This window comes from Antechinus flavipes, chromosome 6 (genome assembly GCF_016432865.1).
Source record: "Antechinus flavipes isolate AdamAnt ecotype Samford, QLD, Australia chromosome 6, AdamAnt_v2, whole genome shotgun sequence".
Lineage (NCBI taxonomy): Eukaryota > Metazoa > Chordata > Mammalia > Dasyuromorphia > Dasyuridae > Antechinus > Antechinus flavipes.
The window spans coordinates 200,747,653-200,774,233 of NC_067403.1; the positions used below are offsets into that span (position 1 = coordinate 200,747,653).

Below are 26,581 nucleotides of genomic sequence, written 5' to 3' on the forward strand. Positions count from 1 at the left end.
TGACCCTCTGCAGTTATTACTATTGCTTCTTCTTTTCTTCTTTCTCTCCTCTTTCTCCTTCTCCTACTCCAGTGTAATCTAGTGGATTGAGAACTGGCCTTGAAACAAGAATCCCTGGATTTAAGTCCTCCTTTAATATACATTGTAGAGTATGAACCCTGGAAATCGTCTCTATGTCCTCAAGAAACTATCTGTTTTATTTTAAAATTTTTTATCAGAGCCTTTTATTTTCAAAATATAATGCATGAGTGCTACTACTGGGCTTATACCCCAAAGAGATACTAAAGAAGAGAAAGGGACCTGTATGTGCCAAAATGTTTGTGGCAGCCCTCTTTGTAGTGGCTAGAAACTGGAAATTGAATGGATGCCCATCAATTGGAGAATGGCTTAATAAGTTGTGTTATATAGATGTTATGGAATATTATTGTTCTGTAAGAAATGACCAGCAGGATGAATACAGAGAGGCTTGGAGAGACTTATATGAACTGATAGTAAGTGAAATGAGCAGAACCAGGAGATCATTATACACTTCGACAATGATATTGTATGAGGATGTATTCTGATGGAAGTGGATTTCTTTGACAAAGAAACCTAACTGAGTTTCAATTGATAAATGTTGGACAGAAGCAGCTACACCCAAAGAAAGAACACTGGAAAACGAATGTGAACTATTTGCATTTTTGTTTTTCTTCCTGGGTTATTTCTATCTTCTGAATCCAATTCTCCCTGTGCAACAAGAGAACTGTTCAGTTGTGCAAACATATATTGTATCTAGGATATACTGCAACATATCTAACATATATAGAACTGCCTGCCATCTAGGGGAGGGGATGTAGGGAGGGAGGAGAAAAATCGGAACAGAAGCAAGTGCAAGGGATAATATTGTAAAAAAATTACCCTGCATGGATTCTGTCAATATCAAGTTATTATAAAATAATATATATATATATAATGCATGGATAATTTTTCCACATTAACCCTTGTGAAACTTTTTGTTTCAATTTTCCCTCCCCTTCCCTATACTTCCACCCCCAGCTAGCAAGTACTCCAATATATGTAAAAAAAAAAAAAGTTAAATCCAATAAATGCATACATATCTTATCTTGCTGCACAAGAAATCAGATCAAAAAGAAAAAATGAGAAAGAAAACGAAATGCAAGCAAACAACAACAAAAAGAGTGAAAATGCTATGTTGTGATGACACTCAGTTCCCACTGTCTTCTCTCTGGATGGACTCTCTTCATCATAAGATCATTGGAAGTGGTCTGAACCATCTCATTGTTGCAGAGAGCTACTTCCGTCAGAATTGATCATCGTATAAACTTGTTGTCGTGTACAGTGATCTCCAGATGTTCTGCTCACTTCACTCAGCATCAGTTCATGTAAGTCTCTCCAGGCCTCTCAAAAATCATCCTGCTGATCATTTCTTATAGAACAATAATATTCCATAACATTCATACACCATAACTTATTTAGCCACTCTCCAACTGATGGCTACCACTCACTTTCCACTTTCTTGCCATTACGAAGAAGGCTGCCACAAACATTTTTGCAAATGGGGATCCTTTGCCCCTTTCTATGATTTCTTGGAGATATAATCCCAATAGAAACTCTGCTAGATCAAAGGGTATGCACAGTTTGAAAGCACTTTGGACACAGTTCCAAATTGCTCTTCAGAATGGTTGAATCAGTTCACAGTTCCACCAACAATGTTTCAGAGTCCCAGTTTTTCCACATCCTCTCCAACATTCATCATTATCTTTTCCTGTCATCTTAGCCAGTCTGAGAGGTGTGGAGTGGTACCTTAAAGTTGTCTTAATTTACATTTCTCTGATCAATAGTGATTTAGAGAACCTTTTCATATGACTAGAAAAGGTTTTAATTTCTTCATCTGAAAATTGTCTGCTTATATCTTTTAACCATGTATCTATTGGAAAAAGGCTTGAATTCTTATAAATTTGAGTTAATTCTCTATATGTTTTAGAAATGAGGCCTTTATTAGATCCTTTGGATGTAAAAATGCTTTCCCAGTTTATTGCTTTCCTTCTGATCTTTTCTGCATTAATTTTGTTTATACTAAACCTTTTTAACTTAATATAATAAAAAATATCCATTTTGTGCTCAATATGAACACCAGTTTTTCTTTGGCCACAGATTCCTTCCTTCTCCACAAATCTGAGTGGTAAACTATCCTTTGTTCTTCTAATTTGCTTATAATATCATTCTTTATGTCTAAATCATGAGCCATTTTGACCTTATTTTGGTATATGGTACTAGGTGTGGGTCAAAACCTACTTTCTGCCATCCTAGTAAGAAACTCTCTAACATATGAAGCTGCCAAAAAATGTGGCAATCTATATTGGCAGAAGGAGTTTTTTTTTATCTGGGGCCTCCCTATACCAATGAAAGCAGAGGCCCGGTCCCTAACTCCTTTATTATTAGCAGAAAACACTGAGCATGATGGGCTAGAGAAGAAAATTCAGCTCGATTTAATAGACATATAAATGCCTCCTCTGTACAACATCCTGCCATGGGCAAAGAAGAGGTAGGGATGGAGAGGAGAATTGTTTGGCTCAGTTGAACTCACAACTCAATTAGGAGAACAAGACATAAAGTAAGATAATTCTAAAACACAATAATCCAAAGTGAGTGAGAGTTGTAAATAAAGATTAAGGAGGGAGCTGGAACTCAGGGAAAGCTTTCTGGAAGTGGTGGCTTTTGAGCTTTAATTATGGATAGAAATTCAACAGGGAATGAAGGATATTTCTAGGCTTAAGAAAAATCTAAAGCAAAGGCATTCACTGATTCAATAAATATTTATTAAGTGTCTACTGTGTGCAAACCACTATCAAAAGTGCTGTGGGAAATAGTATTCACATGACAAAATCTTTACCTTTATGGAGTATATAGCTGAGGAGGTCAAGTATATTAGTTTGCTATTCTTGGAGCATAAGGTACATGCAAGAGTGGAGGAGAAAATAAGGCTGAAAAGGATGAGGAAGTGCCAGGTTATGAAGCTCTGGGGGTGCTAGGCTGAGGAGTTAGAGCTTTCTTATTAAGCAATAGGAAACCCCTAAATAACATTGAGGAGAGGGGTAACAGGGGCAGAGAATTTTCTGGCAGTCATGTAGAGGGTAAATTGCAACAGATGGCAGTGTAGGCAGAAAGGCTTAGTAAGAGTTTGTGGCAACAGTCTAAAAGATGGGAATGAGAGGCTGTAATAACGTGCTATTAGTGGGAATGGAGAGGAGGGGATAGACGAGCTGTACTTCAGAGATGAAATGAGTAACATTAAATAAGTGGATGTGAGACATGAGTTATAAAGAAGTTCTAGGATTACAAACCTGAGAGACGTGGTAAATGGGGGAGATGCTGGCAGAAATCATAATGGCGGGAGGAGCAAATTAAAGGGCAGTTGGAGATGCCCTGGAGAGATCAGGGCTGGATAACGAGATTTGTGAATCATCTGCACAGAACTCATAGCTAAAACCTTGGGAGCAAATGACATTGCCGAGGAGGAAAGTGTAGACCCCAGACTCTTGGAGAATACTCTCCTTAAGGCGTCAGAGGAAGGATGAAGTGGGAATAGAAGCTGGCTGATTGGAAATAAGGAAGTAAACTAGGTGCCTAAGATGGAGAGAGATACAAACATCCAGGAGGGATTGTGGACAACAATCCTAAATGCTCCTCCTGCAGGGAGTTCAAGGAGGATGAGAGCTCAGCAAAGATGATTGGATATGGCAACTAAGAGGTCATGGGCGATCTCTGGGAGTAAAGTGGTGGATACAAAAGATAGATTGCAAAAGGACTGAGGAAAATGAATGATGAGGTAGTATCAAAGCTACTTTTTTCTGGAAGTTTGTCAGTGAAGCAGTAACAATAAATAGGTAGGCCAAAAGATTGAAGGAATGGAACTGGTGGTGGAAGAGAGAAAGAAGAGGTAGGAGGGACCAAGAACAATTGTGGGAATGAACTCCTGCTAGAAAAAATGGGAGTGAATGATATCGCAGAGGGGTTTATCCTAGTGACAACCATGTGTGACTACTAGAAGGAAGGGAATAATGGATGCTGGATTCCAGATTTTGGGTGATAGATGTATTCTGAGAAATTGAGGAGGAATTCCAGAGGTGGAGAAGTAAGGTGATCCTGCAAAGCAACACAGACTCATAGACCTAGAAGGGACCTGCAAGTCCAACCCATATCTGGTCCAAAATTTCTACAATCTGGAATGCCAATCAATCACTCATCCTCTGCCCGAAGTCCTCCAATTAAGAGGAGCCCAGATCTTTTCCCTGCCCTACCCTGACCCTCGATGAAAGACAGAGCCAGGGAGCCCAGTGCAAGTGAAGGATCTTTATTTATATTTGCAGGAAAGATAGGAAGTAGGGGAGGTCATATGAAGAACAGGAACCTTCAATAGGCGACTTCCTCTTCTTGAGGTTGTGGCTGCAGCTCACCCATCTGTTGGCCAGCCAGCTGTACCAGACGAAGGAGGAAGGCACTGGCGGGTCCATCCAGGGTTCCATTGCTCTTCTCACTGGCTCTTGCTCTTCTCCGACTGCCTGCTTCCTCTCGGCAGGCTGGTTCCACCATGCAGCTTTCTGTGCAATTAGAAATGGGGAATCTAAGTTAGTTTAAATCCTAGAATGTTGCATGCTCCAAGGGAGATGGTCCCCACCAGCAAGGAGACAGAGAAAGTGATGTGAAGAGAGCTGTTCCCCATCTAAGGAGGAGTGTCTGGATAGGGCTCACTTGACATGTTCTGATTACACTTAGGACCAAGTGTCCCAGCTCAGAGCTTTGGAGCTTCTGGATCTGCATCTTCTCCTCCTTGTGCTGTCCCAGAGGACTATAGTTCCCAATGCCCACCCAGTCAGTGCCACTACTGGATCTGTATCCCAAAGAGATCTTAAAAGAAGGAAAAAAGACCACATGTACAAAAATGTTTATAGCAGTTCTTTTTGTAGTGGCAAGGAACTGGAAACTGAGTGGATGCCCATCAGCTGGGGAATGGCTGGATAAGTTATGGTGTATGAATGTCATGGAATATTTCTATAAGAAATGATGAGCAGGCTAAAAAGCCTGGAGAGACTTACATGAATGGATGCTGGGAAGTGAGCAGAACCAGGAGATCATTGCACACAGTAACAGATTATGTAATGATCAACTATGATAGACTTAGCTGCTCTCAGCCATTCAGTGATACAAGACATTTCCAGTAAATTTTCTGTGCAAAGTGCCATCTGCATCCAGAGAGAGAACTATGGAGACTGAATGTGAATTGAAGCCTACTATTTTCATCTTTTTTGGGGGGTGGGGGATGGGAGGGTGGGGAGGGGTGTGTGTGTGTTTGTGTGTGTGTGTGTGTGTGTGTGTGTGTGTGTGTGTGTGTGTGGTTTTTGCTCGGATTTTTCTCTCCTAGCATAACTCATTTGGAAACATATAAAAGATGAATGAACATTTTAAAATTTAACTTTAATTTAATTAAAAAACAAAATTCCTGTCCCCATGCAATTCTCATTCTAACAGCACCTCCCCAGTTGGAGCACAAGTGGGAGGTGAGAGGAATATCCCAAAACCTGTAATATTTGAATGGAATGCAGTGTCACTGAGCATAAGAAATTATAAACATGAAGAATTCAGAGAAGCTTATAAGGGGTGACATTAGAAACCTCTACAGAATGAAAAAAAGCATAACCAGGAAAACAATATACAGAGTGACTGCAAGACTGGACATAGAAAATAAAAAAACATGAAAATTGTGTGATTATGCTAATTAAGCTGGACCCAGGAGAAGAACTGAGAAAATGTTCTGCTCTCCCTCAAACCAGCTCCCACCCAGCACTGCTACCAGTTCCCTTCCTATTCGGTGCTAGTGCATATGCTCTGCCCCATGTGCCCTGGCCAGTCTCTCCATTCATCACATAGTCCCTCACATGCCACTCGGTTTCTCTATATGTTGCCTCCATATTTCCCACCTCCCTCTCCCTTTGTGTTGCTTCTTGCAGAAAATCCTCACTCCCCATGTGCTTCTTACCAGCATTGCAGCAGATTTCCGGAGCCGCGCAGCGACCGCCATTCCCGCAGGGTTTCTGTCCAGACTGGCACGGGGAGAGCAGGTAGTTTTCTTCCTGGCACCTCAAGCTCTCAGAAGTGCCCATGTAGCAGCCCAATTCCTCCTCACAGCAGATGTTCGGTCCAAAGCAGCGTCCTTTGCTTCCGGGACCACATGGGAGGCACTGTGAGGAGGGGAGAGAGCCTGAGTTTCAGGTGTCAAGACTGGCAAGTCAAAAATCCAGAGCAGTCCTAAGGACAGCGAGAACACAGGCTAGAATGAAAAAGCTCCCACAAGGAGCAACCCTTGGCTACTACTCTGAGGGATGACTTTTTACAAACTGCCATAGAATGAAAAAAAAAAAAACTATAACCAGGGAAACAATATACCCAGTGACTGCAATACTGGAAATAGAAAGAGTTAGAGGGTTTTAGAGCCTGGAACCTAAAGTCTGTTTTGGGCCAACAGTGACAACCTGAGTCCCCCAACCACTTGCTTCCTGACTTGGACCTTCAGTGTCCTCTACTCCAAGCACACCTTCTTAAATCCCTTGCTCCTCACCTTTCTTGTCAGCCTCCTCCTCCCGTTTCTCTTTTTTGCTTCTCTCCTCCCTTTTCCCTGCTTTCCCTATCTGCCCTCCTCCTATTCATTTAACTTACTTTTTTCTCTCTTTCTCCCCTCTTCTCCACTCCTTCTCAGCTTTCTTCTCTTCCTTTTACCCCTTTCCCTCTATTCTCTCCTAGAGATTCTGCCTGTTACTGTGGGTTTTGTCTGCCCTGGTCAGTTGCTTGGTCTCTGGTTTGGAGTACCGTGTGTTCACTTGGTCAGTGAGCCTCCATTCTGCTCAGGAAAGCCTGCCTATCTAGGCTTATTTCTTAGCCTGAGATTGAACAGCTCACTCCTCTTTTCTGCCTCCCTCCACCCCCTCCATCCTGAACTTTGCCCCCTAAAGGAATAGTTGCTTAGTTAGGTTGCTGTCCAGGGTCCTGAAGCAAACAATTTTCACTTAGGAAACATAAAGATAGAACCAGTCTCTTCCTCCCTACAATAATTTAGAAAGAACACCAGGGGAAAACCAAGAAAAACAATTTAGAAAGAAGACCCAGCTGCCTTGAGAGACTGAATATGCCAATGAAACTCTTGAGAAGTCACTAAAAATTTTGGGATAGAAGCTCAAAAAACATTTTCCAGTTCCCCTAAAAACTGAAGGAAAGGACAGGAAATGCAGTAGCTTGTAACAAGTTGAGATATCTAGCAGAAAAGGAAGTATACTAGCCTTTTACTTAGAGCACAGCTAGTAAGGAAAGATTTCTCTCAATTTTCACTGATATCCCCCTAAAGGAGTTAAAGGAAAAAACCCACCCCACTGGATTAAGTTCTATGGAAGATCTATTGGGAGGCCATATTTAATTCATGTAATATGCACTGTTGGAGTAAGTTCCACAGATCTCCCAAGCAGATCACAGATACCTTGAAGGAAATCCAGCAATCTTTGAAGGAGATCTTTGCAGGGAGCAAAATTACAATGAGAACTGACACTGCCTTCTTTGAATAACTCTAAGAATACATTGGCTCCCTTCTCAGTCTCCTGCTTTGTTCATCTGAGGACCCACAGAAATCACGCTGGTGCTCAGAAAGCGACTTATGGGTCCAGATGGGAGGAGGCTGCCAAATCCTGACTAACTGGCCCCAACCTATGGAGAATAGAGGGTTTCTGAGAGGGCAGCTACCACCCTAGGGCTAGATTTTGCAAGCAGAGACCCAGGGCAGCCCAAAAATTTGCCTCTCTAGAAAAGAGTATCCCTCTGAGATTACTACTGGACCCTAAGAACCCATTCCACTGCTCTATCTTCGCACTGGACAATTCAACACCAACTTTTCTGCCTTTCCTGCCTTGGCACTTCCGGTCTTTGGACTATTTTTCTTCTTGCAATATCTCCTTGCATCATGCTGCTTCCTTCTTATTCTTTCCCTGCTTTCATTTGCCTGTCTCTGCTTCTCTTTGAAGGCTTCTTTCTCTTGCTTTTCTGTATCTGCCCCTGTCTCTGTCTTTCTCTGTCTTTCTAACTCTGTCTGTCTTTCCTTGGATCCTTTCTCTCTCTCCCGTTTCTCCTTTGTCTATTTTCCCTCTCTCACGCTATCTCTCTGCTCCCTTCTTCCTCTCCCTGCCAGATGACTCTTTCTCTGCCCAATCTGCTCTCTGCCAGCCTCATTTTGCTCCTTTTTCTGCTCTGAACCCCTTTCTGTTTTTCTGCCTGCCTCTCTACCTCCCTCTCTATCTTTATGCTTCTCCTTTTGCATCCCAGGTACTTTCCTTTCCTCTCTTATGCTTTCTCTCCAGTCTCTTTACATAAGGCTTCTTACTCTGAATTTCCTAGTTTCCCTCGACCCATCCTTGCCTCACTGAGCAGCCATCTATGAGTCCCCTTAGTCCTTGCTTGCACTTTTGCAGAGCCCTTGAGAGGCTGGCCAGGCTCTCCAACTCTAAATCTATCCCTCCTTAGTCCTAAGGAGCCCCAGCGCTCACGCACCCTCCCATTCACAGGGCCCTGACCGGGTTGACCATACCTGCCGGAGTTCTGTGTCGGACAGAGCGCGCTTGCCTCCCCTTGGACAGTTCTGGAAGTAGCAGGCAGAGGTGAAAGCAAGGAGGCAGAAGAAGCAGGCTGTCAAAGTAGTATCTGGCATCTTTGCAGCTGGCTCTGGCTGTGGCCACTGGGCTACATGGACTTCTCTGGTTGTGGTTTCAGGACTTTCCATTGTTTATTTATACACCAGTGTTTCCCCTTTGAGACCGCCTTGACGACGTAGCTTCCCCTGACTTCCCCCTCCCCTCTTCCTCCCCCCTCTTTTTCTCATCCTCTACCTCCCAAGTGTCTCTCCAGGAATCCCAGGCAGGCAAACTGATGCTCAGAGAATGCTTTGTGTCTGCCAGTGAGTGTGGGGCCAGCGCACGTGAAAGCCCCTGTATCGTGCATGTCTGTATGGACATCTAAGTGAGTGCTGATATCTGAGCTTCTGCTTGTAGCGACTGGACATGAAGCCTCTGATTACCCAGCTCTTTGTGCGTGGATGCATGTGTCTAAGTGACGTATTTCTCCTTTACTATTTGTGAATTGTGATAGGAACCTTCGGGTATGGAAGAAATGTACCCAGATCTCCCTGTCACTGCATCCCTGAGTATGCCTCTGGCAGAACTGTCTGTGTTCCCGGAGCTTTCTCTCTGAGGGGAGATGGTAGGGCCTGAGCCTATTTGGGTGATTGAGGAGCATTCTCTGGACTTTCCATTCAGCCTTCATGATTCTGATTCTCCACCCCAAGGGTTAAAGAGAAACCTAGAATACAAAAGCTTTCCCTTTGTCAGAGCCCCAAGCCCCTGAGGGGAGGGGGACTATGGAAAGGGCATCCCAGGGTTCTAGAAGCAATGTGGAGGCAGTTGGGAAGGAGCACAAACTATTGGCTGTGCTCAGAGGTCTCAGGAAGAAGCAACCAGCCCTAAAGGTGATGGCTATGTACTGTACTCCATGTCCATCTTCTTTCCATCTTAGAAAACCCTGGGAGTGGGAAATAGATCTGGACAGAGCTCTATTCCAGGAGCCCAGGATGAGCCACGCCGCCAGGATGGTAGAATTCTGATTGTTGTCTTCAGCCCATGCCAGCCCAAATCTGTCTCCAGCCCTGAGCCTCAAAGAAACCATTATTCATGAGTATCACTAGAGCAATGAGCAGGTCAGCACATTCTGTAACCACACCACTAGGATCCCATACAACTGTTATCACCAAACATGACGTAGAAATTGGCCAGTAAGAAAGTAGCCTCAACAGGATATAGACCATGACATTGGACTATAACCCTCAATATATCTTTCCCCCGACATGGTGCCTGCTCAGTTCCCCTTCTTCGCTATCCTTTACTCGCTAGTTATCATATCATCATCATACAGTAATGTCCCCTCAGTGGGTTTTTCTGTATGCAGTCCATGTAACTATATGTGCAGTTCTACTGAGGCTTCACGATCTTTAGCAACTCCTCCTTTAACTCAGAATTTACATATTTTAGCATGTGATCAGTATCATTTTCTCTATAAAAATCCTTGTTTTGTTTGGCTGGGCATTGAATGTGTAAGTATCATTATAATATCTTTACTTAAGTTGGACTCGGAGCTCTTTCAGAGGCATCAGAGTGACACAGACCTGATAGCTCAACAACATATTCTCTTCTTAATAAGCAAAAATTGTAAAAAGAATATGCTTAGCGAGGGAATATCCCATGATCCCCAATTGAAGGCTTCTTCTTAAGAAAGCTTTTCCCAGATCTCTTTTGCACGTCTTTCCTCAACTTTTGGTTTCAGGAAAAGTGATGAGGATGGAGGGGCTTCTTTGTTCCCAACCAATTTGAGAGCTAAGGGTCCCAAGGTCAGATATTTAGAATCATGTTCAAATTCTCTGTGCCTATCACTTTGGTGCTTGGACTAACCTAAACCTCTAATTTGCTCTGTTCAATGGCTTCTCCATCTTTTCTCTTTCCCTTTCTCCTCAAGTCTATTTCCAATTGGGATATAGTAAAAAAGTCATGGAGAGAGTGAAGTGAGACTAACTGCAACCGATGGCAGAAGAGGACCTTTAATTCCAGGAAAAGAAGTTTGAATAATTGAATAATCATTCAATAGGCATTTATCTATGAGATCATAGATTTAGAATCAGAGGCTATCTTGTCTCAGCTCCTCATTTTATAGATGAAAAACTAAAGCCAAGATAGGTTATATGGCTTGCCCTAAGTATCAGAGGTGGTGAGTATCACAACTGATGAGTTTCGGAGACAGAATTTAAACTCAGACCAATGTTTTTCCTACCATACCACACTGATCCTTCTCCTTGCCCGTGACAGGTATTAGCATACAAAGATAAAAGTGAAATAATCTTCGCCCTCAAAGAGCTTATATTCTAATGGGAAGACACCATGCACACATATGAGTACATACACAGTGCACATAGAGCAGATAGAATGATAATGGGAAGGGGAAACACTAGCAGTGAAAGGGACTTCAAAAAAACTTCACAAAGAAGGTAAGATTTGAACACAGTCTTGAAAGAAACCAACAGTTTTTAAAAAGCAGAGGTGAGAAAAACATTCCAGACTGTTAAAAAAAAAAAGTTGTTTTAATTTGTATTTTTCTTATCAATAGTGATTTAGAGCATTTTTCCATAGGGTGGCTTTAATTTCTTTGTTTGAAAATTGTCTGTTCATATCTTTTGATGATTTATCAGTTGGGGAATGTCTTCTATTCTTATAAATTTGGCTCAGTTCTTCATATATTTTAGATATGAGGCCTTTACCAGGAACACTGACTGTGAAAATGATTTCCCAGTTCTTAATCTTGTCTGCATTGATTTTGTTTGTGTAAAACCTTTTTAATATAATGTAGTCAAAATTAAGCATTTTGCATGTCATAATGTTCTCTGTTTCTTCTTTGGTCGTAAATTCCTCCCTTCACCAAAGATATGACAAAGTAAATTATCCTTTGCTCTCTTAATTTGCTTAAAATGCCACCCTTTATGTATAAATCAGATACCCATTTTCACCTTATTTTTGTATAACGTGTAAGATATTGGCCAATGCTCCTAGTTTCTGCCATACTGTTTTCCACTTTTCCCAGCAATTTTTGTCAAATAATGAGTTCTTATCCCAAAAGCTGGAGTTTTTGAGTTTATCAAACAGTAGATTACTATAGTTATTGACTATTATGTCTTGTGAACCTAACCTATTTCACTGATACATCACTCTGTTCTTAGCCAATATCAATTAGTTTTGATGACTGTTAGTTTTAGGTTTGGTATAGCTAGGTCACAATCCTTTGTATTTTTTTCATTAATCTCCTTGATTTTCTTGGCCTTTTGTTTTCTATATGAATTTTGTAAAAAAAAAATTCTAGATCCTTAAAATATTTTTGGCAGTTTGATTGATATAGCATTGAATAAGTAGACTAGATAGAATTGTCATTTTTAATATATTAACTTGAACTACTCATGAGTAATTGATATTTTTCCAATTCTTTACATCTAACTTCATTTGTATGAAAAGGTTTTGTAATTGTGTTCATATAGTTCCTAGGTTTGTCTTGGCAGGTAGACTCCCAAATATTTTATATTGTCTACAATTATTTAAAATAGAATTCTCTTGCTGCTATACTCTGTTGGGAACAGGCAAAGAAGTTTGTCAAGAAACAAGGAAAAAAGGGGAATTCAAAGAAGGGAGAAGTCAACAATGTCAACCATGCAGAGAAAAAAATTGGGAGATCAATGGTAAGCTTGGAAAAAGCAGTTTAGTCAAGTGATTGAACTAAGAAGCCAGATCACCAGGTATTGAAAAGTAAAAGGAAAGGAAGTGGATATATGAGTTTATACAACTTTTTTCTTGGAAGTAGTGAAAAGTAAGCAAGAAGAATAGGACAATAGCTTGAAAGGATTGTAGGATCAGATGAAAGTTTCTTAAGGATGGAGAAAGTCCATCATTTTTGAAGGCAGCAATGTAAGAGCTAATGGATAGAGATTGGACATTTTAAAAAAAGGTTTTGAAAGTAGGAGACTGGGTGGATGGTTGTGCCACAGATAGAAATCCTGAAGTGAAGTGGAAAAGCAGATTGAGAGATAAATACAAAGAACTTGATTTAGGCTCTATTGACTTTTTAAGGTTGTTAAAAAACCCCACAGAGAAAACCAGTCACTTAAGCCAAAAGAGTTTTTACTTGTTAACAAAAAAAAAAGCAAAGTCAAATTGTGTTGACCACTACTCCCATTCTACTTGACATAGCCTGATATTTTTGTAGGTACAAAGGGAAAATATAGTGGAAAGTATTGGGGAAATGTCAATGATCTTAAACCATTCTATATTTTCATTCTAATTTCATGACTCTGGTGTTTTATATTCTAAACTAATTTTTCCTCAAAGGCATCCCCATGCAATTTCACTAAACTAAGTGAAATTTGGCTTATGGGTTCTAATTTTCATGGTCCCTGATTCAGAACAGAAACAGTGTTCTCTCCCAGATTGGTACTCCAAGAAGGGGCCAGTCTTATTCATTTTCACTGTAATGGTAGGATATTCAAGTGGAAATGTTCAATAAGGATTTTGAAGAATCGTTGTCTCCCCTATCACCTCCATCTGCGTTTTTCCCCTGGTTAGTGGAAGAGAAGAGATTCAGGGGACGAAGGGGAATTGGGGAATAATTTTGTGAGGAGGGAGATGAGAGGGAGTCTCATGGGTAGACAGCTTTGCTGACCCCCCCTAACCCTGGCCACTGGGGAAGCCTAGGAACATGGCATTAACATGCAGTAGGGAATCATGGACCTAATTAGTGCATCAGCATGGCTAAGGCAGGGGGATGTGAACTGGGAGAAGGGGAAGGAATGGAAGTGAAGGAAAGGGAATACCTCCAGGGACTTCACTTGCCTTGGAGATCAGGTCTGCCTAGAAGAACAATGGGAAAGAGGGGGGATGAAATCAGGCCATCAGGACAGACTCAGGAACTCAAGAAGGGTCCTTCTCACCTCCCACCTCAGGCCACTTTCATTGAAACAGCAATGGAAAGGCTGAGACTGCAGGAAGAGGGGACGGGAATGGCCTTTTCCCCCTAGCAGCTATTGAGCTGAATGGCAGGAGATGTCACCCCTCCTCCTATAACATTCAGGGGTCCCCCCACAGCCCTGATCCTGCTGAGTTTCTCCTCCATCATACTCAGGAGTCCAGCTTCCCTCCTTCTCTCCTCCCTATCCTGGACATGACAGGGCAGACCAATACCCACTGTGCCCCCTGCCCCCTAGGATCCCAGAAACAGAATCTGGGTCCGGATACCTGGGCCCTGGACTGCCTTGCCAGGATAAGCTTTCCAGTCTCACTGTTCAGGAAATAAGTTCCTTCCTTTACAGCCCAGGCAGCCCCTGCCCTTGGGCCTGGTGCCTGATCTCTGCCAGGCTGATTTTCCAGGCTGACCTCAGAATTCCAAAACTGGAAGGGGCCTTGAAGGCCATCTAGTTCAACCTCCTCATTTATAAAACAAAGAAATTAGGGTTCAGAAAAGGCTGTGGATTTATCTAAAAGTCACCCAGCAGAGCCAGGTCTAGCAAGAGAAAGGTCTCTTGCCTCCTGGCTTAGTGTTCCTTCCAAGGTACCATGTCCTGTTTTGAAAGGGCACAGAGAGTTCAAGACAGTAGAGATAAAGGTGGGCGCCAGATGGGAGCTTTCCTGGACCACCTGGGGCAGCGCTTTCTGAGGGAGGTTCTTCCCATACTTCCGCTCCAAGTTAGAATTCCCAAGTAGAACCCTGCTCTGTGCTAACCTTTTGCTCAGGGCTTGTTGAGGGTCAGGAGCTGATAGATATCCTGAGCTGCTGAGACTCTTGGTTTTTGAAAGGTTTTTGGGAGGGTGTCCTATCACCGGGAATGGAGAATGATGGGAAATCCCGATGCAGGAAAATAATCCCTGCATTGGTGGTCAGCAGACCTGAGGTTCTGGATTCTGGTCCTGGAGTTACCACTAACTGAATGTGTAACATTGACCATGTCATTGTCTTTCTGAGTCTCACCTTTTTTTCTCTGGGAAAACAAGGAGATATTTTTTTCTAAAGAGAAATCAGGAGTTAGATTAAAAGGCCTCTCTCCTGTGAATGTTAGGCTCTGGGCTAGGGGACTGGGAGGGGCCTGGGCATTCCCTTCCAAGGCACTGAAGGCTTGGTTTTCCATGGATAATATGGCCAGAGGTGCTCCCTCCTTGGCCCCCGACCCTGGTCATCCCCTTCCTGTTCAGCCACCGGGCAAACAGCTCGGTCCAGTGCCAGGCCACGCCCTGAGAAGGGCAATCTCAACTCTGCCAGATTCCTCTCATGACCCAGAGCCTGGCCCTCAGGCAAAGGGGGGACCCAGCCTGGAGATGAGAGAAGTTGGAAATCAGAGGGCCCAGGTTAAAATCCCATGGCTTTCAGAGATTAACTGCGTGACCTTGGGCAAATTGGACCCACTGACCTCTCTGGTTGCTTACAACGTCAAATCTATGTTCCTCCCATCTGGGGGGGGGTCAAAAGAAGCCTTTTCTCCACATACCCCTTTACAGAGCGGATCCCAGGATCCCCATTACCATCCAATAAAACAGGTGGCCCAGCCCTCAGCTATGTCCCAGCTACAGGATCCATGAGGCCCCGGAGTCAGGGTCTCCTCGACCCCATCTGTCCCCTTCCTCCCACGTGCCAGATTTGGGATGTGTTCGTGCAGGAGGTGCAGGTTTGGGGTTTGTGAGGGATTTGGATAACTTGGAGGGAAACGCAGGAGGTGAAGAGCATGTGGGGAACTGTGTGAGGCTTCCTGAGGTCTTGGGGCAAGGACTGGAAGCTAAAGGAGCCTGGATTAGCCCTCCACCCCACGCTAGATAGTGGCAGGAGAAAGTAGAATGAATGGTGGGCTGAGATCTGACCTCTGCAACTTGGGGGAGATGGAAAGGGCCCAGCTCCTGAGCAGGCAACAAGAAGAAGGGCAAAGGGAGAATGAAAAGCAGGGAGACAGGAAGAGATCACACACAATTGGCCCAGCTCTTTATTACTGAGTCTTAATGCAGATTAGTGCCTGGCTGTGTCTGGAATTCTAAGCAGGGAATGATGAACCTGGGCCTGTCTCCTGAGGGCCCCCAAAGGTTAATGGAAGCACTGGGTGAGTTAGCACTGAGGAAGGCACTACCCAGCATCACTTAGGGCAATCAGGCCCAGGAAGAAGGTGGGGGCTCTTGGGTGCAGCTCCAGAGCTCAGAGATGTGGGGGCCCAGGAGCTGTACTTTCTATAGTAGGTAAAAGGAGGTATGACTGGCTTTAGAACAGGGAGAAGAATAGTGTTACTACTGGGCTGATATCCCAAAGAGATCTAAAAGAAGGGAAAGGGACCTGTATGTGCCAAAATGTTTGTGGCAGCCCTGTTTGTAGTGGCCAGAAACTGGAAAGTGAGTAGATGCCCATCAATTGGAGAATGGCTGAATAAATTGTGATATAGGAATGTTTTGGAATATTACTGTTCTGTAAGAAATGACCAACAGGGGAAATGAGTGTGAACTACTACATAGCATTCCCAATCCCTCTGTTTTTGTCCGCCGGCATTTTTGATTTCCTTCACAGGTTAATTGTGCACTATTTCAAATTCCAATTCTTCTTGTACAGTAAAATAACTGTATGGACATGTATACTTATATTTAATTTATACTTTAACATATTTAACATGTATTCATCTGCCTGCCATCTGGGACAGGGGGTGGGGGGAAGGAGGGGAAAATTGGAACAAAAGGTTTTACAATTGTAGAAAAAGAAAGAAAGAAAAAGAACAGGGGGAAGAAGCTGAGCTCTTGATGGACCAACAAAGAAAAACCATTTGTCTTTGACTCCCTGGCCCTTCCAGATTTTAGGTTCTTCCTTTGAAGGATGAAAAGGGGGGCTTTGCCATGACACCAAGTGCTCCCCCCTCACCCCATCCAAGCCCCAGCACGGAGCTCACAGTCCCCTTGGGCCCGGATCCCAGGTGCTGCCACCTGTGCCACTTGAGTGAAGGTGCCCTTCCCTCTCTGCTCTGACTTCCCACCCCTGGCATGCAGTTGTACCCCTGCTTTTACCCAAGGTCTGGGGATATAAAGCCCAGGTCCGCCCATCTGACCTGGCCCTTCCAGAGCTTGGCCCACAGAGACCAGGTAATCAGGCCACTGTAACGGTCCAGGCAGATAGCACTGAAGAGCCAAGTGAGGGTGACGTCAGTGGGAGAGAGAGGAAAGGATGGAGGAGAGAGCTTTAGAGGCTGAACGATGTGCAGGGGAAGGGGGGCTCCCAGTCTACAAGTCACAGAGCTGTGTTCCCCCGGCTCCGTTGCATGGCTGGTGACGTCTGCGAGGGCCGGCTGGGCTAAGAGCATTGACTTCTTCAAGGCTACACAGGCAGATGTCAGACATCATGGATCCTCTGCCCTTGACCCTCTCAGCCCAGGTGATTACTCTTCACCTTTCTCTGGCCCTCCTCTTCTTCCTTTCCAAACTTCATGGATTATTGTGCATCTCCCTGCCCTCTTCTCCAAGCTTCCACAGATTAAAGGCACCTGGAGGCCCTAATTCTAACCAAGCTTCCCACCTTCCAGTCATACATCTGGAATGTTGTGCTCCCTGGAAGGAGCCTCTGCTGCTCGGTTCTGATTGAACCAACCTCCCCCATTGTCACTCTCTGTATGAGAGTTTCTTGCCCCTTTTGGTCCTTCTCCCCCGAGGGCCATCATCCATCCCCTCCTAGGATCTGTCCAGAATCAGATGCAACATTCAACGTATCAAAGCTGGAAAGGGCCTTAGAACCCATCCCTCCCTCCACCACCCTGCCTTTGACAACTACATTCCTAGAAAACGATTTTCACGCTTGCTCTCTCTACTTACTCACCCATTGCTCTCCTTCGCTCTCTGGCTTCTGACTGGGACAGTAATCCTGAAGCTACGTTCTTTAAGGTCATCAGTGATCTCTTAATGGATCAATCCAATGGTCCTCCCGCTTGCCCTCCCTACAGCGCCTGACATTCACACGTCCTTAGTCCTTGCTGTGGATTCTATGACTTTGTCTTACCTGGTTTTTTTCCTGACTTTAGAGTGCTTTGAATTCTGAGCACAGGAATGGGAGCCTCGGACTGAGGAAAAGTGATACAGATAATACAAGATCAGAACGCTGTCACTGACGTTAGGGACTGGGGTCACTAGGGTCTAAAGAGAATTCAGGTTGCAAGCTAAGATGGACAAAGTGGATAACTACTGGAGATGAAGGGCTATGGAGAGATGACACAGGGGGATAGCTGAGAGAAATCACAGTGCAGCTTTCTCTCAGCTCCTTGGAAGGGAACCTCTCTCCCACTGCTGAACACTAAGATTCTAATTTATCTTGTCTCTCTTGTTTGTGCATAGCCGTTTGCATGTCTACTACACTGGACCCTGAGCTCCTTGAGAGCAGAGACTGATTGGGCTCTTTTTGTTCTCTGACCATTGTGTCTGCTTAGCATGGGCCCTGGGACATAATGCCTGTTTAACAAATGCTTGCTGACTTGATTTGACTTGAGTGCCCTTACAGCCTGCTAAGTACCCAACCCAGTTAGCTCACACAAAGCCAGCCATGGTTCTCAGTGCAGCACAACCCTGCAGGTGGGGAAGCTTGGGACAGCAATCAAAGCCACATCAGGCAAACAGCAAGGTGGCTTCCGCCTGGAGAGTGAGACTGCTTTGTCTCCAGACCTAATTCCGGCTGACCCAGCAAAAGAGAACAGCATCTACCACCGAGGGTAAAAGCAAGGCAAAATGGGGGCTTTGTCAGACCTACTCCACTTGTGATCAAAACAGGACCTCAAAGATGCAAAGTGTTGCTCATTCCAACCCCTTCCTGATAACCCAGATACCAAAGACAAGAGGAGTCCAGCCTCTGTCTACCCCCAGGAGACCTGGACCTGAAATGTTTTACTAAGGAGGGGAGGGATTTTCCTATAAATCCTAAATGGAAGATCTGACAATGGAGGAGTCCTTGGTTCTAACTGCCCTGTAGTAGCTCGCAGATAAAAGTACAAATGGATACAGACCCAGGAAGATACATGCAATTGTAAATTGCTTTACTGTTCCAGGAAGTCAAGATATCCAGTGTTCCTTTTCCTTGCATATTGAAAATTAACTGGTAATGTCTTCTCTGTTTGTGCTGATGTACAAAATATCTTTGCAAAATTTGCTTAAAGAGAGATCGAGACCTCAGGCTCCCTCCTTGCACTCCATCATGGTAAAATGTTTATTCCTAAATACAATGTTTTGTGCTTTCTTTTCCTCAGGTTGTAGTGCAGGTGTCTCTGTGGATTATTTCCACCATTTTGGGTGTCAGAAATAGATGACAATATCCAATTGAGAATCCCACTGGTGAGTGCATTCTTTTGATACTCAAATCTCACTGGCTCCACTCCCCACTTTCCTTTCATGGCTCTCTCCTATGGCTGTAGTCCCTTACGCACTTTCTGTTTCTGACTGAAGAATTATATTGGGGGCAACTTAGTAGTGCTATCTCTTTGATCCCTCTAGTTTGGAAAACAAAATTAATTAGAGGATGAATTCCCTCCAAATCTTCCAATTCATCTTTTCTAAAATAAAGGGATCAACAGCAAATTTTATGTGTAATAATTAAAGCCCTCATTTCAACTGTGATTTTTGAAAAGGTGAACTATTTGTAGCCATGATAGTAGCCAATTGCATTATCTTACAGGGATCCTTTGATAATGAAATCCTCAAAACATCTTCATAAGACTTGAAACAACTCCTCTCCTTAGCCAATAGAGGCATGCATTTTGTGGGAGGCAGTCAGAAATGAGAAGCTGACAAAGCATTACTATCGGCCTCTGTGACAGAGAAATTGAACTTGAAACCAGAGTCAGTTCTGATTCTCTCTTACAGTCCCTTCTATTGCAAGCTTTGCCCCGTCTTGGACCTCTGATTCTCAGAAAAACTGACTTCTCTGGTGGCTCCCTAGTTAGAGACTGAGACAAAGCCAAATGGTACAATCAAAATGTGCTTCTTGGCTATTGAGAAAGTACAGAACTCGAAGTCATTAGCTGTGACTATGACACAGAAACATGTAACAGTTCACATTTATTTAGTGCTTTAAGGTTGACAAAATATTTTACAGATATTTTAACCAGACAACAATCCTAGGAGGCAGGAGCTATTATTAACCCCACATCATAGACGATAAAGTTAAGATAGAGGCTAAATGATTTGCCCAGAGTCCCACAGCTTGTAAACATAATTGGCTGGATTTGAACTCAAATCTACCCAACTCCAGCCCCAGATGCCAATATGATTGCCGTATTCTTTAGGCTGAGATTATAAGCTAGCCTTCTCTGCTATTCTGCATCCCTATTTGATATGTCCAGTTTGCCTGAGAATGTAGCTGGTCAGTAAGTGGTGGGAATAATAGCATCAACAACTAAGATCTAAGATCATCCCTCTAAAATCCCCCGTTGAGAAAAACTGGAACCTTTCCCAGTAAGATCTGGAGTGAAGCAAGGTTGCCCACTATCACCATTATTATTTAATATCGTATTAGAAACACTAGCCTCGGCAATAAGAGTCGAGAAAGATATAAAAGGAATTAGAGTAGGCAATGAGGAAACCAAACTATCACTCTTTGCAGATGATATGATGGTATACCTAGAGAACCCCAGAGATTCTACCAAAAAGCTATTGGAAATAATTCATAATTTTAGCAAAGTAGCTGGCTACAAAATAAATCCCCATAAATCCTCAGCATTTTTATACATCACCAACAAAACCCAACAGCAAGAGATACAAAGAGAAATTCCATTCAGAATAACTGTTGATACCATAAAATATTTGGGAATCTATCTACCAAAGGAAAGTCAGGAATTATATGAGCAAAATTATAAAAAAGTCTCCACACAAATAAAGTCAGACTTAAATAATTGGAAAAATATTAAGTGCTCTTGGATCGGCCGAGCGAACATAATAAAGATGACAATACTCCCTAAACTAATCTATTTATTTAGTGCTATACCAATCAGACTTCCAAGAAAATATTTTATTGATCTAGAAAAAATAACAACAAAATTCATATGGAACAATAAAAAGTCGAGAATCTCAAGGGAATTAATGAAAAAAAAATCAAATGAAGGTGGCCTAGCTGTACCTGATCTAAAATTATATTATAAAGCAGCAGTCACCAAAACCATTTGGTATTGGCTAAGAAATAGATTAGTGGATCAGTGGAAAAGGCTAGGCTCACAAGACAGAATAGTCAACTATAGCAATCTAGTGTTTGACAAACCCAAAGCCCCTAACTTCTGGAAAAGAATTCATTATTTGATAAAAACTGCTGGGATAATTGGAAATTAGTATGGCAGAAATTAGGCATGGACCCACACTTAACACCATATACCAAGATAAGATCAAAATGGGTCTATGACCTAGGCATAAAGAACGAGACTATAAATAAATTAGAGGAACATAGAATAGTTTATCTCTCAGACTTGTGGAGGAGAAAGAAATTTGTGACCAAAGATGAACTAGAGACCATTACTGATCACAGAATAGAAAATTTCGATTACATCAAATTAAAAAGCTTTTGTACAAATAAAACTAATGCAAACAAGATTAGAAGGGAAGCAACAAACTGGGAAAACATTTTCACAGTTAAAGGTTCTGATAAAGGCCTCATTTCCAAAATATATAGAGAACTGACTCAAATTTATAAGAAATCAAGCCATTCTCCAATTGATAAATGGTCAAAGGATATGAACAGACAATTTTCAGAGGATGAGATTGAAACTATTACCACTCATATGAAAGAGTGTTCCAAATCATTATTGATCAGAGAAATGCAAATTAAGACAACTCTGAGATACCACTACACACCTGTCAGATTGGCTAAGATGACAGGAAAAAATAATGATGAATGTTGGAGGGGATGCGGGAAAACTGGGACACTAATGCATTGTTGGTGGAGCTGTGAACGAATCCAACCATTCTGGAGAGCAATCTGGAATTATGCCCAAAAAATTATCAAAATGTGCATATCCTTTGATCCAGCAGTGTTTCTATTGGGCTTATATCCCAAAGAAATACTAAAGAAGGGAAAGGGACCTGTATGTGCCAAAATGTTTGTAGCAGCCCTGTTTGTAGTGGCTAGAAACTGGAAAATGAATGGATGCCCATCAATTGGAGAATGGCTGGGTAAATTGTGGTATATGAATGTTATGGAATATTATTGTTCTGTAAGAAATGACCAGCAGGATGAATACAGAGAGGCTTGGAGAGACCTACATGAACTGATGCTAAGTGAAATGAGCAGAACCAGGAGATCATTATACACTTCGACAACGATATTGTATGAGGACATATTTTGATGGAAGTGGATTTCTTTGACAAAGAGACCTGAGTTTCAATTGATAAATGATGGACAAAAGCAGCTACACCCAAAGAAAGAACACTGGGAAACGAATGTGAACTATCTGCATTTTTGTTTTTCTTCCCGGATTATTTATACCTTCTGAATCCAATTCTCCCTACGCAACAAGAGAACTGTTCGGTTCTGCAAACATATATTGTATCTAGGATATACTGCAACATATCCAACATATAAAGGACTGCTTGCCATCTAGGGGAGGGGGTGGAGGGAGGGAGGGGAAAAAAAAATCGGAACAGAAATGAGTGTCAATATAATGTAATTATTAAATAAAAAATTTAAAAAAAATAAAATAAAATAAAATCCCCCGTTGAGCTTTCTGATTGACAAGATTTTGAATTAAAATTTATTTTAAAACACCTTTAATTCTGATTCAACATCTGAGGAAAGTTATATCCATAGCCACATTTTCAGGCATTAATTAATTTTTCCCATATGGGAAAAGCTTCACATAATATGGGACTTGGAGAACTCAAGCCTTTTTGCTTCCAAAACAATAAGAGACCAAAGATCATCTGTATAATACCTTCAATATGATGTTGAACATGTTGGCTTTTGGATTTGGGTTGATTGTTTTTTTTAATAGCTTTTGTTTTTAATAAACATTTTTTAAAGATTAGACCTGGGATCACTTGGGTCTTGTTCTTGCTACCTCCCAGTTCAAAATGCTTACATATCTTAATGATCAGCCTGCCCTGAGACCTACCATTGGGCTCAAAACATTCAAGTTTCAATACCATATTCTTTATGGTCTTGACCTTTTGTCAAGCTGACTTTAGCCAGATGTTGAATCAGAATTAAATAACCCAGCAGATCCTTTCTATTAGTCAACCCACCCAGCTGTGATTAACCAATCATCAAATGAGTTTTTGGTTTGCTACGTGAACATCTTTTAATGTTCTACATGACTGAATTGGCCAAACGCAGCCCCCAGAGATGACTCTCCACACTCATCATCTCCTTCATTCAGTCATATGGGCAACCCCCCTCCAAACTGACAAACCACCAGTACAAAGCCTGATGACTCCCCCTTTGCCTATTATAGCTTGCCATTTGCAAAAAGCAGTCTGGCAGTCCGAGCCAGAATTCATTACAATGTCATCACCAAGCATCATCACTGATCTTCAAATGACCATTTTTCAAGGTTCAGAATGATGTGATAGTGGGCGTGGGGAGAGGGTAACAAGCCCATCACTCAAGCAGTACAGTTTTACAGAAAACGAGGTAGAAAAAACAAAAGGGAGAAAGAGAAGGAAAAGAGAGATGAAATTCTATTAAATCATTATCAACAACTCTCAATGTTATTTAAATGGAAAAAGGAGGGAAAAGGACGGCCCAACTCATCCCCAGAGATCCAACCCACGGCAGTTGGCAGGATCTTGGGGATCCCTGCCTTCCCTTCGGATTCTTTGACAACCCCATCTTGGTCCTCTCCTCCATACCTACTGGGCTTGTGGGGATGCCAGGAATTAGCTAACTTATTCTATGCTTTCTTGATTTCTGAGTGCCCCCAGCACAGCAGACGAGGTGTGGGCTGCGGACAGAAAGGGCCGCTTCTCAGTCGCACTCTTTCTTCCTGTCTCACTACAAAGGAGGCTGAATCCACCTGTCTCTTTGGCAGCCCCGGTCCAAACTGACTGGATCTCACTCTGGCTCTGTCCCAACTACAGCCCTTTCTCGTTGCAGCAAGAACACGAAGTCAGATCCCAGAATCTTTCTGGTTGAGGGCTCCTGTAAGCTCTGAGCTTCTAAAAAATGGGAGCCCCATTTCTTCCAAGGTATTATTGTTCTGCCCCTTTTTAAGCATGTCAGATTCTTCAGGACCTTATTTGGGGCTTTCTTGGGAAAGATGCTTGAGTGCTTTGCCACTTCCCACTTCCCCTTATTTTACAGGTGAGGAAAGCTCCCACAGCTGCTTCCTGTCTGAGCTCTGTCTTCCCGGCTTCAGGCGCAGGGCCCTGAGTACCTTCCATGGCACAGCCACCTCTTAAAAAAGGCAGCGAACCCTGTGAGATTGGCGATCGAAGACGTCAGAGGCATCCTTCTAGGTCATCATCTTCACAGGTAACCGATATCACAGGGGAGCAGGTGTGGAGTCAGTCTCACTTTGCCTTACAGAACCACTGAAGCCCAGTAGGGAGACAGAAGTGCAGATGGCCAGGAACAACCTCTGATGAGTGGGTAACCTCGGAAAGCTCTGACCAAGCTTTACATCCTCAACTGCCTTCAAGCCCACCAGATTGTTCTCATCCACCCTTTCTACCAAAGGAAGCCTTCTGTTCTTGGACTAGAAACCCTCCCAATTCCCCACCTGGTTTAACCAGTTTGCTTGTGCTACAGGTGGGAGCCACAGGTAGAAGGTGGGTGACAGGCAGACATCAAAGCGGCAGCGCTCAGAAGGGCTCAGCTGCCTTCCCACCAGAGACGCTGGTCCTTGAATACCCCACACACCGGGCCGATGGTGAAACCCAAGAATCCCCTTGTATACCAATTTCTGGGATTTGGGGGCCACCGACAATTGTCTCAGTCATTTAATTGTTCCCAAATCTGGCTACTATATGAATATTCTCTCCAATGGCAAAAGGTGGCTCACCCAGATCCCTCTATTTTCCTCCATATCTGCTTATCCCAATTCCCAATATCCATTTGCTTTTCACTTGGACCCAGCTTTCCCAGGGCTTGAGACCTCTCCTCTCCAGAACCAGGCACTAAACTGGCATCTGGAATACTTTCTTGTGCCTCAGGGAGAGAGTACCTTACTGTTAGTGTCTCATTAGAAGCCATTCCCCTATGCTCAAAAAGTTATCAAACTGTGCATACCCTTTGACCCAGCAGTGTCACTACTGGACTTATATCCCAAAGAGATCTTAAAGAAGGGAAAGGGACCTGTATGTGTAAGAATGTCTGTGGCAGCCCTGTTTGTAGTGGCCAGAAACTGGAAAGTGAGTGGATGCCCATCAATTGGAGAATGGCTGGATAAATTGTGGTATATGAATATTACAGAATATTATTGTTTGGTAAGAAATGACCAGCAGGAAGATTTTGGAAAGGCCTGGAGAGACTTACATGAACTGATGCTGAGTGAAACAAGCAGGACCAGGAGATCATTATATACTTCAACAACAATACTATATGATGATCAATTCTGATGGGCCGCGCCATCTTCAACAAACCAAATCAGTTCCAATTGTTCAGCAATGAATAGAACCAGCTACACCAGCAAAAGAACTCTGAGAAATGAGTGTGAACCACTACATAGCATTTTCAAACTCTCTATTTTTGTCCACCTGCATTTTTTATTTCCTTCACAAGTTAATTGTACACTATTTCAAAGTCTGATTCTTCTTGTGCAGCAAAATAAATGTATGGATATGTATACATATATTGTATTTAACATATAATTTAGCATATTTAACATGTATTGGTCAACCTGCCATCTGGGGGAGGGGGGAGGGGGAAAGAGAGGAAAAATTGGAACAAAAGGTTTTGCAATTGTCAATGCTGAAAAATTACCCATGCATATATCTTGTAAATAAAAAGCTATTAAAAAAGAAGAAGAAGAAGAAGCCATTCCCTTCCATCCTTACTCTACAGGCCCTCGTGTAGTAGCTTACAGAACTTTTGGCATGGTGTGGGATAGTCAGAGTTTGAGAAAAATTCTGAGGTATCAACAAAGAGCAACTGTTCATATGTGGAGAAAAGGATGTTGCTTCCTCAGAGTGGCCTGGCCCAACTTTATACCTCCAGGTATATGTATGTAGAGAAAAGACTGGGCTAAAGGAGCTTACTGTGGTAAGAGAGTTATATCACCCACAGCAAGAGATACAAAGAGAAATTCCATTTAAAATAACTGTTGATAATGTAAAATACTTGGGAATCTCTCTGCCCAGGGAAAGTCAGGAACTATGTGAACAAAACTACAAACCATTTTCCACACAAATAAAGTCAGATCTAAACAACTGGAAAAATATCAAGTGCTCTTGGAGCACTCGAGTAAATATAATAAAGATGACAATATGCCCTAAACTAATCTACTTATTTAGTGCCATACCAATCAAACTCCCAATAAAATATTTTACTGACCTAGAAAAAATAACAACAAAATTCATCTGGAAGGACAAAAGAGCAAGAATTTCAAAGGAATTAATGAAGAGAAAATCAAATGAAGGCGGCCTACCTGTACCAGATCTAAAACTATATTATAAAGCAGCAGTCATCAAAACCATTTGGTACTGGCTAAGAAATAAAGAAGTTGATCAGTGGAATAGGTTAGGTTCACAGAACAAGAGTCAATAACTATCGTAACCTAGTGTTTGACAAACTCAAAGACCCCAGCTTTGGGAATGAGAATTCACTATTTGACAAAAACTACTGGGAAAATTGGAAACTACTATGGTAGGAACTAGGCACAGACCCTCACCTAATACCATATACCAAAATAAGGTGGAAATGGGTCCATGATCTAGACATAAAGAATGATATTATGAACAAATTAGAAGAACATAGGATAGATTAACTTTCAGATCTGTGG

General features: G+C 42.6%; 2 protein-coding genes across 2 annotated transcripts in view; one reads left to right on the forward strand and one right to left on the reverse strand.

Annotated features, from left to right (window-relative positions):
* MRPS26 (mitochondrial ribosomal protein S26) overlaps positions 1-26,581 on the forward strand; it is a 47,003-nt gene that overhangs the window by 11,494 nt on the left and 8,928 nt on the right. The window lies entirely within an intron of this gene.
* On the reverse strand, positions 4,334-8,801 carry LOC127540805 (vasopressin-neurophysin 2-like). Its single transcript, XM_051965671.1, has 3 exons — positions 8,624-8,801; positions 6,038-6,239; positions 4,334-4,601 (listed from the first exon to the last, which is right to left on the reverse strand). The coding sequence occupies exons 1-3, from the start codon at positions 8,741-8,743 to the stop codon at positions 4,414-4,416; spliced, it is 510 nt and encodes a 169-aa protein (XP_051821631.1). The 5' UTR covers positions 8,744-8,801; the 3' UTR covers positions 4,334-4,413.